Source organism: Anabrus simplex, chromosome 1 (assembly GCF_040414725.1).
Source record: "Anabrus simplex isolate iqAnaSimp1 chromosome 1, ASM4041472v1, whole genome shotgun sequence".
Lineage (NCBI taxonomy): Eukaryota > Metazoa > Arthropoda > Insecta > Orthoptera > Tettigoniidae > Anabrus > Anabrus simplex.
This window is the reverse complement of record NC_090265.1, coordinates 674,033,841-674,047,617: the sequence shown is the minus strand read 5'-3', so window position 1 is coordinate 674,047,617 and position 13,777 is coordinate 674,033,841. Positions and strand designations below refer to the sequence as shown.

Here is a 13,777-nt window from a genome sequence, read left to right as displayed (position 1 = left end):
AAGGGAAATGTTCAGAAGAATTCCTATTTCTTTGACACTTAAAAGACTGGGTAAACAATTGATAGGGAATCTGTCACCTGTGCAACAGTACTAAAAACACTTTTTATAAATGCCACAAAATAATGCATTTTCCTAGCAGATAATATTGTGATTAAACATATTGTACCAGGAAAAGTTGATTTTCAAGAGCATGAGGTCTTTCTAAGGGGTGCCTAGTCTTTAGAAGGTACACAGAGGGAGGATCGCAAGGCGAAACAATAGATATTATATCTTTCTTTCCTTTATTCAATTTCTGGAAGGTCACCCTATTATATCACCGAATCATAGATATTTACTAGAAAATCCCAATTTTAACAACAGAATATCAAAAAATCAAGTTGATCAAGTAAAATTCAATTGAATAATGTCTTTCTCAATCAGCTATGTCCATCATAACTTTCATGGCATAAATTAATAAGCATGTTGTAATTAAGAAATCCTAAAGTTTTTTCTATTTGCACTTGCGATTTCAGATTACGCTTTCTACATGAATTAAATAAAGTAAAATCTGTAATTCCTTCTTGTAAACACGTAAAACTCACTTGAAATTAAATCTGATCTTCTGGTATAAGGTTCTGAGTATTGTCCTATTTTTTGTGATTTATTATGCACTTGGCGTAAATATCGTAAATTAAGAGTTTATGATACACTTTCGCTATGAATGAAACACTCAGTTGAAATCCTGAAGTTCCAACAAGTGAGAAAATACAACATTACAAGAGCACACTGTTATTTGGAAGTCTGTCTTTACTTTTGAGTGTCGTAAAGCGTTAATTTTCCAAGTTTATGAAACATTAAGTAAGTGAGCTTTTCATGCTCTTTGTCAGTAATGACACTGTTTATAAAAGTTCTGTTCAAAGTTAGAATTATGTCTTTGAATGGAAAAAGCACCGATATCACCTGACATACGCCTTCTTGTTGAGCTCGAACAGTTTAATACTGCTCTGCAAGCAGCAATCTGGAACTCAGCTAACATCCAACACCACGGTGTTCCATAGTACCATGTTCCTGGAACTGTCCCTCATAGTACCACGTCCACGTTTATCCGCATTACATCTCCGTCGTCTCGAGTCAGGATTTCTCATGTTAATAAAAGAGTGGCTTTAACACGAGAAAGTCCAACTGACCAGGTTGAAATGTGCACTATTTGATTTGCACCGTTAGAACTGACACCGCCTTCGTAATGTCCAGGCCGTACTGTACCTCTGATGACGTCACGCTTTGGGGAGACTTGAAGGCGATATGCATACGCTCCGCTTGAATAACACACTCGTTTAAATTACTTAAAGAACTGTTAACACCTTATAAAACCTATCCTCAAATATTTGTTAATTCTGACATACAATGCATATCCTTATCCATAACGTTCTATTTCTCGCGTATATACGTTCGTTTGCGTGAGTACAGCCTAACACTTTGAGACACATTCTCGCGATTTTATCCATTTTTCGGTCAACTGGAACATTCACATCATACACACTGACAGAAAACATGGAGCCAATTACCATTACTATTTATTACAAATATAAATTATTTCTGTACCTCACTGTTTCCACTCCATGAACACTGCAGCTTTCCTAGATCTCTTGCAGGAAGTTACACCAGTATGGAGTAGGTCTGCTCTCTGAAGCACTTTGAATACACAAGTCCGTGTGAATTTTGGAAAAGTTATTTAAAAATATATTCACCCAAATATATATATATAGGCCTACACTGTCCGGCCAGGTCTTCCAATTTCTTGCTGCAGTCACAAATGACTAGGGAATCTGCCAACTGCATTGACTCCAAAGCCAAGGATTTTGTGACACACTTAGGATCGTCTGAATTCAGAAATACCATCTTATATGTGTCTGGCACTAACACACAAAATACTTTGTACACCTTAATTCCAAGTTCTATTGACATGTCTGATGGATACTTTAAGCCCCCTCGATTTAGGAAATTCAGATATCTTACTTCTGGAGGTAATTCATAAATAAGAACTGAATCTGTCAGAAGATAAGATTTACATAAATCACACTGCTGTTTGATACTCATAACTTATTTATTTTTTAAATTATTTTTTATTATTATTTTTTTGCTATTTGCTTTTCGTCGCACCGACACAGATAGGTCTTACGGTGACGATGGGACAGGAAAGGTCTAGGAATGGGAAGGAAGCGGCCGTGGCCTTAATTAAGGTAGAGCCCCAGCATTTGCCTGGCGTGAAAATGGGAAACCACGGAAAACCATCTTCAGGGCTGCCGACAGTGGGGTTCGGACCCACTGTCTCCCGAATACTGGATATTGGCCTCAGTTAAGCGACTGCAGCCATCGAGCTCGGTGATACTCATAAATAAGACTTGCATTTTCAAATACACCGAATTCAGGTAAGCCGTAGGTCTGATTACATAAAAATATAGGGCCTACCTAATGTTACCCATGTTTATGACATAATAAAAAATTTAACTCGCCATCTGGACGGGACACTTATTTCTCTCAGGATGTGATTTTCAGGAAAGTGCTTAATACACACAACTGTGTTGTGATTAACTATTAAATTCCCCTTCGGAATAGCCTTCTTCCATAACTTAACTCGTTCTTCATCAGAAGGAAACACTAATACTGGAGTGTACTCTCGTTTATAATTGGCTTTGCAGCCAGGCACACAGCAACTCTTTCCCTCACTGATCATCTTAATTTAAGTATATACAATTCGTTGTTAATAATAAAACACAGAATGTACTAACTCAATTTTACATTATAAATATAACTGTACACAAATGAACTACAAAGTTAAAACACTGAAGAACGATCTTCTTAACATAAATACACGCTCACACTAAGTTTTCTTCACTAATTAATGACTTTCCACTTAATAATGCAGTCAATGACGACTCATTCTCACATATATCTGAGTGAACACGCGGCCATCGTTAAAAATTTCAATAAAACTGCGAAAATCTATGTTTAACTCTACTAACTCCTGTGCTAAACTTCCCCCCTAACGATCAGCTGATTGCTTTCCCGCGCTCGTTACAGTACGGCCTGGACATCACGAAGGCAGTGGAACTGATGACTGTCTCATAAATAACCACCATTCACTGGATGAGGAATATGTCGAAGCACTGTCTATTATCATAAAAACTTTCATTCAAAGCACAGCTCACTTTCACAACAAAGAAATAAATAGCTCTCTCTCGTAATATTCGTAATGTTCCTTCCCACTGTCACAGTTCTACAAGTATTCATGCATGAATATTATACTCCACAATATCACTGAATTACGAAGTTTATTATACAGTCTATCCACACGGGTTGTTTCACATGGTACAGTCTGTTACGATGATACGCGAACAGTCTTTTGGCACAAATTAAAGTGTTCCATGCTCTGATAATACTCAAAAATAGTCAATGTGTTGCGACCTACACTCACGATATTCGGAGTTGAAACAGTCGCGAGATCATTACAGCTCAAAGTAGCCCTGCTAACTTCAAGTTCGTTATGGTTATTCACACGAAAATTAAGATATTTGTCAAGTTCAAATGTTGGTGAAATATTACAAGTCTAATGACTTTGATGTTATACACACGTTAATTTCCTAAGTTTGAATGTCTGACGAATTGCAAGTCGCACAATTTTATAAGTTACTCACTGGTATTCACAGAAACTAAGTGTCAACTTGCCGTCGAAATCATGTAAGTATTACGATGTCCGGCAATAGGAATACCGAGTTTGTTCAACTCGTCGCGTACAGCATAACATGCGAGCCAGCTGTGTAGAATTTGAACTGAATTGCTACGGTCTGGTACGCTGCTTATATTCCGTATGACCCAAGTTTGCTTGCCACATCACTGGGGGAAGTGAGATTCCTTTCTCGTTTATATATCTTGAATGCCGTGATGGATTTTATTGAAATTGACATATGTTTACGTTCAGAACATGAGCTACACGATGATGTATGTCTCATTTATGTGCCTTTATCAGCTAAAAAGTTAGAAATTTTCCTTCCAGTACATTCGAGAGAAAGGCGCGACAGTTCCCTCTTGGCAGTGCTCGTGTGCAGTTGAGTTGACAGTCGCTGTAAGGAGGTAGCGTGGACGGTATAGAGTAGTGATTCTACGAGTGTAGTAAGTACGTTATGGGGGAGCAAAGTGGTGGTGAGGAGTCTCCTGATCCTTCAACCCTACCAGTTGCTCGGGAAGAGACAGTTCAAATGGACGAGGATGAGGATGACAGTCTAAGTGAGAATAGTAGTACAGTGAGTACATCGATTCCACCCAATGAGGTAGTGCATAAAGAGACTGATGCTTCGATTTCGAAGACTGAGTCGCAGGAACTTTATCCTAGTACTCATTATGGACCTTTCATTATTTTTGTGGAGTCCACAGCAACAGGCAATGTCGGTAACATGCATCCTATGACACTGGGTAGAATTTTCTATGAGAAAAATATTCCAGGCATAAAATCAGTGGCCCGCAAGGGACGAAATAGGGTGCAAATAGAATTTGTATATGCCGTACAGGCAAATTCATTTTTGAAACACCCTATATTAGTTGAGCTTAAGTTACGGGCATATATACCTAGCTCTAATGTATTGCGGGTAGGAGTTATCAGGGGAGTAGAGAAGACCTTGACCGAGGATGCTATATTAAAGCACTTAAAGTCTCCTGCTACTATAAAATCTGTACAGCGTTTGAACCGTCGAATTGTTAACGAAGAAGGCACACAGTATGTACCTACTGGATCTATAAAAGTGGTTTTTCGTGCGCAGAAACTTCTACAGTACGTGTCATATCAGGTGCATTTAGAGGTGGAGCCATATGTTTTTGCTCCCATTATCTGTAAAAAATGCCAACGGTACGGTCACGTTGATAAGCATTGCAGAGCAACAAGTCCCAGGTGTGGGAAATGTGCATTGCACCATACTACGGCGAACTGTACGGAAACTTTCTTGCAATGTGTGCATTGTCGCGGCTCCCATTCAACTGGCAATGTTGACTGTCCAACTCACCAACAGCAAGTCCACATTAAAAAGATCATGAGCCATCAGAACTTATCTTTCAAGGACGCTGTACAAAAAGTCCAACCTAGTGAATATAATCTAGTGGACACTTCCCAAAATTTTCCCCCTTTAACTGGGGAGGGGCAGACTCCTACACAGTCGAATCCCCGTAAGAGAAAATTCACACAAGTAATTTTAAAATCACTGAGGCCAGTACCAGCCCCAGGATATGATAAGGAAGGTTATCAAAATTTGGTTCGAGAGATTCCCCGCATGGAGATGGCAGCTTCAAGAGTTACACCTGTTTACGACGGCGCAAGCCGTCGGATGGAGGCACCTTTGGACGTACCTGTTGCCACGAGTAGCGCCTCCATGGCGCAACCGCTTTCGTCATTTCATAGGCAAAGAGAATATCTTCAAAGTGGTCTTTATCAATCTATTCAGCAATTGGTACAATTATTGGGTGATCACCCCGCGTTAGCTCATAATGTATTCCAGTTAAGGGACAGGATTTGTAGTTTTATTCAATTCTATGATCAGAATCACTCAATGGAACGCTAGAAGTCTCATGAACAAGCGTCATGAGCTATTTAAATTAATACAGGAAACAGTACCTCACTTTTTAGCTATACAAGAAACTTGGTTTCATCTAGAGACTCGCATTAAGTATCCAAATTACAAAGTTTTACGTAATGATGGACCCGGTTACGGTGGGGTTGTCTTTTTGGTCCACTCGTCCGTGACATATCGCATCCATTTGAATATTCAGGCCATACCCCATACATATATGTTATAGGATTATATTATATGCATTTTTTACTTGTGAATATCTACTGTCCTCCTGAATTTTCCATTACTGAGAGACAATGGAACCAATTCTTTCAACAATTTACTACCGAACCATATGTTTTTATCTTTGGGGACTTTAATCTTCATCACGCACTGTGGGGAGGAAATTTGGATACACTTCAAGGTACACAGTTCCTTAATGAAGTAAATAAACATGCTTTTGCTATTTTGAATGATGGCTCTCCTACACGTTTGACTGCGTCTTCTGCCCCTCCTAGCGCAGTAGATTTAATATTGAGTAAGCGAAATATGGTGTCTACCGCTACATGGCATACTTTGAGTGATACTTATTCCAGTGATCATTTCCCTATTGTTATTTCTTATGGTGTAGGCAGACCCTTTTCTCCACCGCACCACACATTTCAACATAACATGATTCGATCTTTGAGGAGATTTAAACCACAAATATATACCGCTTACATTGAGGATGCGTTACAAAAAATACCGGAAAATACTTTTTTATATCAAACTTTACTGCAGATTTTAACAGCTTATATTAACCTTCACCACCCCATCAGCGCTTCCCCCCCTTTATCTTCTAGGAAACCTGTGCATGTTAAGTGGTGGGATGACGAATGTCATTTGCTGATTCAAACTCTTAAAGTACTGTTTCGACAATCCCACGCAACACCTGAAAATTACTTCCGGCTCAAACGACACATGGCACAAACCCGCCAAATTTTCGATCAAAAACGTCGTGTCGCTTGGAGGGAGTTTATATCGTCCTTCACGCGTCAGGTTCCAATTGCAGACTTGTGGAATGCCATCAGGGCAATCACAAGAGTTACGCAGAACTCCTCTGCCAAGACCATCCCAGGTCAAGTATTATCAGATTTTGTTAGAGAGACGCCAGATTTTGTAGTGCCACAGTATGTTCATTCCCAAGACCCACTAGACGCATGTTTTTCCGTATTGCTACAACCCTGCGACTATCAGGAATTAGAGGCAGTACTCCAATCATGCTCAAATTCTTCCCCCGGTCCAGATAATGTATCCTATGAAATGCTCCAATTATTACCTATTAGAGCAAAGAAGGCATTACTAAATAGGTATGATATTTTTTGCAATCACAGTACACCGGTTAGTTGGAATGAATTTTTCCTAATCCCATTCTTAAAAATAAGCAGTTACCTACTGAGGTAAGTAATTATCGTGGTATAGTCCTCGGTTCGTGCATCCGTAAAGTCTTTCTAAAGATCTTACATCGAAGAATCCTATGGGTATTAGAATACTATAACTTGACGTCTCGATATCGATATACTTTTAAGGGATGCAGTACATCTGATGCATTTAATAGTTTTGTTATCGATTTACTATTAGCTCATCATAGAAAACATAGTACCATAGCGGTTTTTCTTGATATTCAACGGGCTTATGATTCCGTACCTTTGAACATATTATGGGAAAAACTTGCAACTCTTAAGATTCCTGAGGGATTTATTAGCATTCTCAGACAACTTCTGACTTATCGAACACTCCGATTTAAATCGACACCTTGTACACTCCAGCCCTGGCAGGTAAGTAATGGGTTGCCACAGGGCGATATTCTGAGTGGTATTCTTTTCGCTCTTTTTATGAAAGATTTTGAAACGGTCATTTTACGTCATGCTCGACTACAGGCGTATGCTGATGATTTTTTGCTTTATTGTACACATGAAGATTTACAGCTCTGTAGACAACATTAGTTTCACGCTTCATGAAGCTAGAACATGGTTAGAGGCCCATGGGTTAAATCTTTCCATAGCGAAATGTCGAGCAATGATATTTACACATCACCGAACCTATGACCGATCGCCCCTTGCTTTTGATCAGTATGAAATACCAGTGGTTAGTCACCATAAATATCTTGGGTTATTTATCGATCAAAAACTTACATGGAAACATCATTTTTTATATTTGCGTTTGAAGAGTGAACGGTATATTCAGGTCATACAGGCCGTAACCCGTAGGCAATGGGGGGCAGATCCCGTTGTGGTGCTATCTTTGTACAAAACCACTATTAGGACGATATTGGACTACGGATCACATTTTTGACGTAGCATCTTCTACTAACTTCAATATTCTTAACACTTGTCAATATCAAGCAATACGCTCCTGTATTGGAGCTTTAAAGTCCACACCTTCCAATGCCCTTTTAGTTGAAGCCTGCGAAGCTCCCTTACAAGTATGTAGAAAAACACGACACGAAATATTTACTTAAAAAGTTTTTTTTAACAAGTCATCCTTTAATTCCGAAGTTACAGTTACTCTCGGAGTATTATTCCGTTCGGCGCCAGGGTTTACGCAGATTGCCTGTACTGTTTCATGCGTTTAATACATGGAAGTCGAAACAGTGTACCTTAATACACAGTGTTACTTTACTACCCTATACCTTACCCTATCCTGTTTCTTATTTTAAGCCTCAAATAATTTGGCCTATGCGTAATGGCTCTACTAATGTTCCTTGTCTGCAGGAGACCGAGATATGTCCTGTTAAAAGAGTGAAATTTTCTCATATTCCACGAAGCTTAAACATTTTTACAGATGGGGCAAAGAACATTAATGGAGTTGGTTCCGCTTATTATATACCTTCTCTAAATGTTAAAGAACAATATGGTTTGCCTCGTGACTGTTCGATTTTTACGGCGGAGCTATTCGCCATACAGCAAGCTTTACTTTTTGTTCAGCGACAGGGATATACGCGAGCTACAATCTATACGGATTCGCTGAGTGCATTACAATCTTTGGTTTCGTATGAGTTATCCTATAATTGGTATATTTACAATGTCAAGAGTCTCCTTTATATGCTGGACGTCGGAATTTCCATAACTTTAGTATGGATACCAGGTCATGTGGGTATCGACGGTAATGAAAAAGCAGATTGTTTTGCAAAACAAGCTTCTCGTCTTCCTGTTCCGAATACCAACAATATTGTTCCAGCTTCTGATTATGTAGTTGTTATCCGACAGGAGGGGCGTCAAGACTGGCAGAATTTCTTTCGACAGACTACACAAGTCAAAGGTAACTTCTATTATCATTTACAACCAACACTTTTAGTTAAACCTTGGTTTATACGAGGATCTTATACTAGACGACATATTAACATCATTCGGTTACGGTTTAATCATGCCCTTACACCACAATATCGATCACGTTTCCATTTAACCCAGGATACAAACTGTTTGTGTGGTACAGATATCCGTAATGGCGACTCCAACCACATTTTCTTTGAATGTTCTTTATATGCTAACCCCCGTAAAAAACTTCTAACTAACCTCAAGCAGGTTTTTCCTACCAGTGTTTGTTTGCTCTGTAATCCTACAGTCGAGATTATTTGAGTGTTAAATTTGTTTCTAGATGAAGCCAATATCGTGTTATAATTCTGTCTAATGTAGGGTGAGAATTACTCATGCTTTTCAAGGTTCCATTTGAGTGATTCCTCATATCATTAGTGTATTACTTGTGAGTGCTATTTTGGATTCTTCGTGTGGGTGAAGCTTTAGACGCAGTGTGCTTGCAAGATTGGAAGTTTCCCGTATGACAACAGGCTACTCTAGCAAAATGGGGTTGTTATGTGATATAGTGAAGTGCAGTGTTTTGTGTTTTTCTACTTGCCAGCGCAAGCATCAATTATTGAACTGACATTTTTCATTTATACTAGTGTGTTTACATGAGTAAGCGAGTATTGACTGGGTGAAATGTCGTAAACACAGCCCATAAGCATCAGCAAGCAAGCAAGAGAGAAAGGCGCACAACATGAGGCAATGACGTCACCCACAGGTTCATTGCTTGTGACGCGTCCAGCTCGCCATGAGGAGCTTCGTATTGTGCTCGTACAAGATGTCTGGCATACGAACACATATTGCCGTCCCTTTTCCATATATTCGGGCAATTATAAAACAATGTACAGGGCTGGAACAGTTCCTGGTACAATATACATTGTTCATAAAATACCTTACAGAATAAGGCATGCAGCTGCATAAAAAATACATGAAAGTAAAAAATCCAGCATAATGAAGACTCGAACCTAGATACCCCATATTATGAAGAGAGCGCCTTAGCCATACTGGATAAAGAATGCTCGAGCAGGTGTTGGTACACATAACAAGTTATACCTGGTGTTTGAAAACTGTACAAATTTAAATTTGAAAATTAATCCCAATTTCCAACTAGGGTTTCATTTTGTATAGTTTTAAAGTTTCTTTCCAAAAGCTCTAAACATAGCATGTGCCCCAACACAGAAGATACGAGAAAGTGGCATGGCCGTTAAAACTTAAAAGTAATTGATTAAAATCCTACAATACAATACCGATCACAGTTATGGTAACATGTTTTAATCAAATACTATGCTAATTTAAGCTGTATGTCACCAAAAATACAGCTAATAATGTTCAGGAATGAAAACTTGCCCAGCAGATGAAGTCTTTTTGAACCCTCAAAGTTATTATTATTTATAAGTTTCATATTCCGTATTGATTGGATTCAATGTAATAGATAAGAAAAATGTTCCACCGATGAATACATTTATTGTGGATGAATTATTACACAAGTACCGGTTTCGACCTATCTTGGCCATCATCAGCTAGCACACAAATTTACAGTCATGGGATAAATTACAAAGAAGTTACTTAAGAGCATCCAGATGTCTGATAAAAAATGGAAGTAAAATATATTGCAGTATGTCGCGTTAAAATAGCTCTGATTAAAAGTAGTGATGGTAGAATAAACTAAAACCTATTGATTGAGCATGGACATGAGTACATAAACACATTAAAATACAAATTAAAATATGATGTGGCATATATATTTTAATGTGTTTATGTACTCATGTCCATGCTCAATCAATAGGTTTTAGTTTATTCTACAATCACTACTTTTAATCAGAGCTATTTTAACGCAACATACTGCAATATATTTTACTTCCATTTTTTATCAGACATCCGGATGCTCTTAAGTAACTTCTTTGTAATTTATCCCATGACTGTAAATTTGTGTGCTAGCTGATGATGGCCAAGATAGGTCGAAACCGGTACTAGTGTAATAATTCATCCACAATAAATGTATTGATCGGTGGAACATTTTTCTTATCTATTACCCTCAAAGTTATGCGCCGGGTAACTGCAATTTATGCTGCTAATAGCGCTATGCGAGAGTGGTCAAATGGAAATATCCTTTTACATGGAGGGCAAGTGCTACTTTACCCTTAGGTGGTAGAACCAGCCCTACATGTATGCATTCTCAGATCAAGACAAATACACAATGTGTCTACCCAGAGAAGTTCCATCAACAGAACCAGATATACTGCAGCAAGCTGAAACACTTACTGGGGAAAACATAACTACATTGTTAGGGACTCATGCATACCCGGCATAGGTATAACCAGTTGACCACATAATAAACACTCACAAATGCTGCAGAAAGAAACACTATTATGGAAAACACAATTTCACATATTAGTCCGTCAGCCATTCTTGGTATTTCTTTTCCAAAGATCACCATAACAGCCAAACAGAGTAAACATGACATACATGAACTGACAGAAACAGAGTGCAATCAGGAGAAATATAATTCATAAACGGGGGTGTGATCTTACAGAAATCGCTCATTCATGTTCATTACCCTTGTACAGCGATAAAAAAATCAAATAACACCTCATATTAGAAAATTAGTCGGTACATTCTGTCATCAGTGGATGAGATCAAGTTACCTGCTGACAGGAGGGTCCAAATACTTTGTCGAAAATAAACTTCCTGGAATTCTTGTCAAAAGGTCGTTCTCTAACCAGCAGCTCTCTTGGTCCAGGATAATCGATAACATTTTTACATTTCTCATTATTACTCAGGGGCCTGAAAAATTAACAAATTATCCACTTACTAAATGATAAAGAGGTAAATAAAACAATGAGGGTAACGATAAAGCACAATAGGTAATGAATATTTATACATACAATCAGGGCATCCCATCCCAAACATTACATCTACATCCTGTATCATGTGAATCCTGCACAACACTGAAGAAAATACATAAGCAAAAATATTTTCCAAAATTATGTGCAATGTATCAATATACAGAACAGCTTGCTTATTTGACAAACGTGCTGGCTGGATATTGAATTACTAGGAATGCCTATTAACAAGGAAAGAGAAAAAAGACAATATTGTGAATGCCTACAGATGCAGTCTTGATACAATTTATATTTGTGCTCACTGTATAATGCAATTAAAAATTTATGCATAAACGTATGTTTATAGAGACCCTGAAGAATGAAATTAAACTGAATATACAGTATGTCACTGCCAAAATAGTTAACAGTCTTATTGTTATGGATATTGCTGCTTTCAGTATTCAAATAATGCATTGTTAGCTACATACTCTGTACGCAACAGTAATCCCGTCTATTGGAGATGAGTGGCAACAGAAAAGAAAGCACATCACAACAAACAACGGTCAATGTAATGTTATTGTTGATCAAGTTTATGACCTTTCTATATTGTAGGCCTTCACATTTAGTTTTCTTTCGAATCTGTGACATTACGGCGTCTTATAAAATTATTTATAGCGTCAATTGTAGTTGCTTATTCCCTGACTTTACAAACCAATTTTCATTAAATTCCGTTCACCCATTTTCTCATGACTACGCTGATATGGACTTAAGCAACAAAAATCCAAATTCATGAATCTCTTATCATACCCAGTACGGCAAAAATTTGTAAACTATTTAATTTAATACTATATAACATCAGTTATGTAGTATTTATCGATAGGACTACTAATAAATATTTAAGAACTAAATTTTATGCGTTCTCCTGAACTAGTACCATTTCTTTCAGCGTAAATAAAATTATTTATGGCCTATATTGTAGCGACTTATTCCCTGACTTTGCATACCGATTTTCATTAAATTCTCGTCAGCCGTTTTCTAGTGCCACCATTTAATCAACAATACAACACCTGGTGTAGATTCATTGATTTGTTAAAAAAAGTGCAAAGCAATCTGAAATAATGAAAATTGTTACTACCGAAATGAATACTCTATACAGTAATTTTTTTACAGTACTGTATTTTAATAAACATGCAAAGTCAATATTGCCTGCAATGCACCAAATCTATCATCTGCTGTAACTATTCTCAGAACTGCTATTGTCAAGGTCAGAGTCATCTGCTTCACCCTTGACAGAAACACGGAATCCACTGTTTAATGGCCTGTTAGATCAAGTTCAGTATCATCTGATTGTAGCCACTCGTTCACCTCATACTGGTCAATATTCTCAAATCCTGGAATTTGTTTCACCATCTGTAACAGGTTGTCATTTTCCTCATCTTCCAAAAAAATCCCTTCATACAGTTTGTTTCAGGAATTATTAAGAGTCACTGATATAACCTTTTCCCAGGATTGGGCACACCAACAAATCACGTTTCATGATCATAGTCATCAACAAATCCGTGAGACTTCTACCGGATAATTCGCAATCACTTAGAATACATCGTAGCAGAAACGCATGATAATGGCGTAATGCTTCCAGAATGCCCAGGTCCATGGGCTGAACTAAGCTTGTCACATTAGGAGGCAGAAACCGAACAATAACACCGCTTTCCAACTTCCCTATGCCTTTGCTGGCAGGACATAGTGTTTACAGTGCACAATGTCTTCTGGTATAGGCTAGAGCAATTTTGTTACTTTCATAGATCTGTCTCTGTCATCCTTGGCTTTGACAATATGAAAGTGACTGAGGTATGAGCGATGCTAGTAATACCAATTCCTTATGCAGCCAGTCCCTGCTATGAATGGTGTGAAAATGTTGCTCATAGGGTCGGTTGATGCATTTCAGTGGGCTTGGCAGACTGATATGTAATAGCAACTCTGGCTCGGTGGGGAAAGCAACGGGAAACTACTTCACCCACTCATTTCCCTAGTACGCCTCTTC

At 38.2% G+C, this 13,777-nt stretch overlaps 2 protein-coding genes across 5 annotated transcripts in view; one reads left to right on the top strand and one right to left on the bottom strand.

The window, feature by feature from the left end:
* Positions 1 to 13,777, top strand: part of LOC136871967 (alpha-crystallin B chain) — a 178,312-nt gene that overhangs the window by 99,935 nt on the left and 64,600 nt on the right. The window lies entirely within an intron of this gene.
* The window catches only part of LOC137496951 (kinesin-like protein Klp61F), a 298,626-nt gene that overhangs the window by 250,605 nt on the left and 34,244 nt on the right, over positions 1 to 13,777 (bottom strand). For all 4 annotated transcript variants that reach the window (XM_068225129.1, XM_068225130.1, XM_068225131.1 and 1 more), the window contains exon 2: positions 11,560 to 11,698. In XM_068225129.1, coding sequence (XP_068081230.1) covers positions 11,560 to 11,698 — 139 coding nt within the window. The remainder of the gene's footprint in view (positions 1 to 11,559; positions 11,699 to 13,777) is intronic.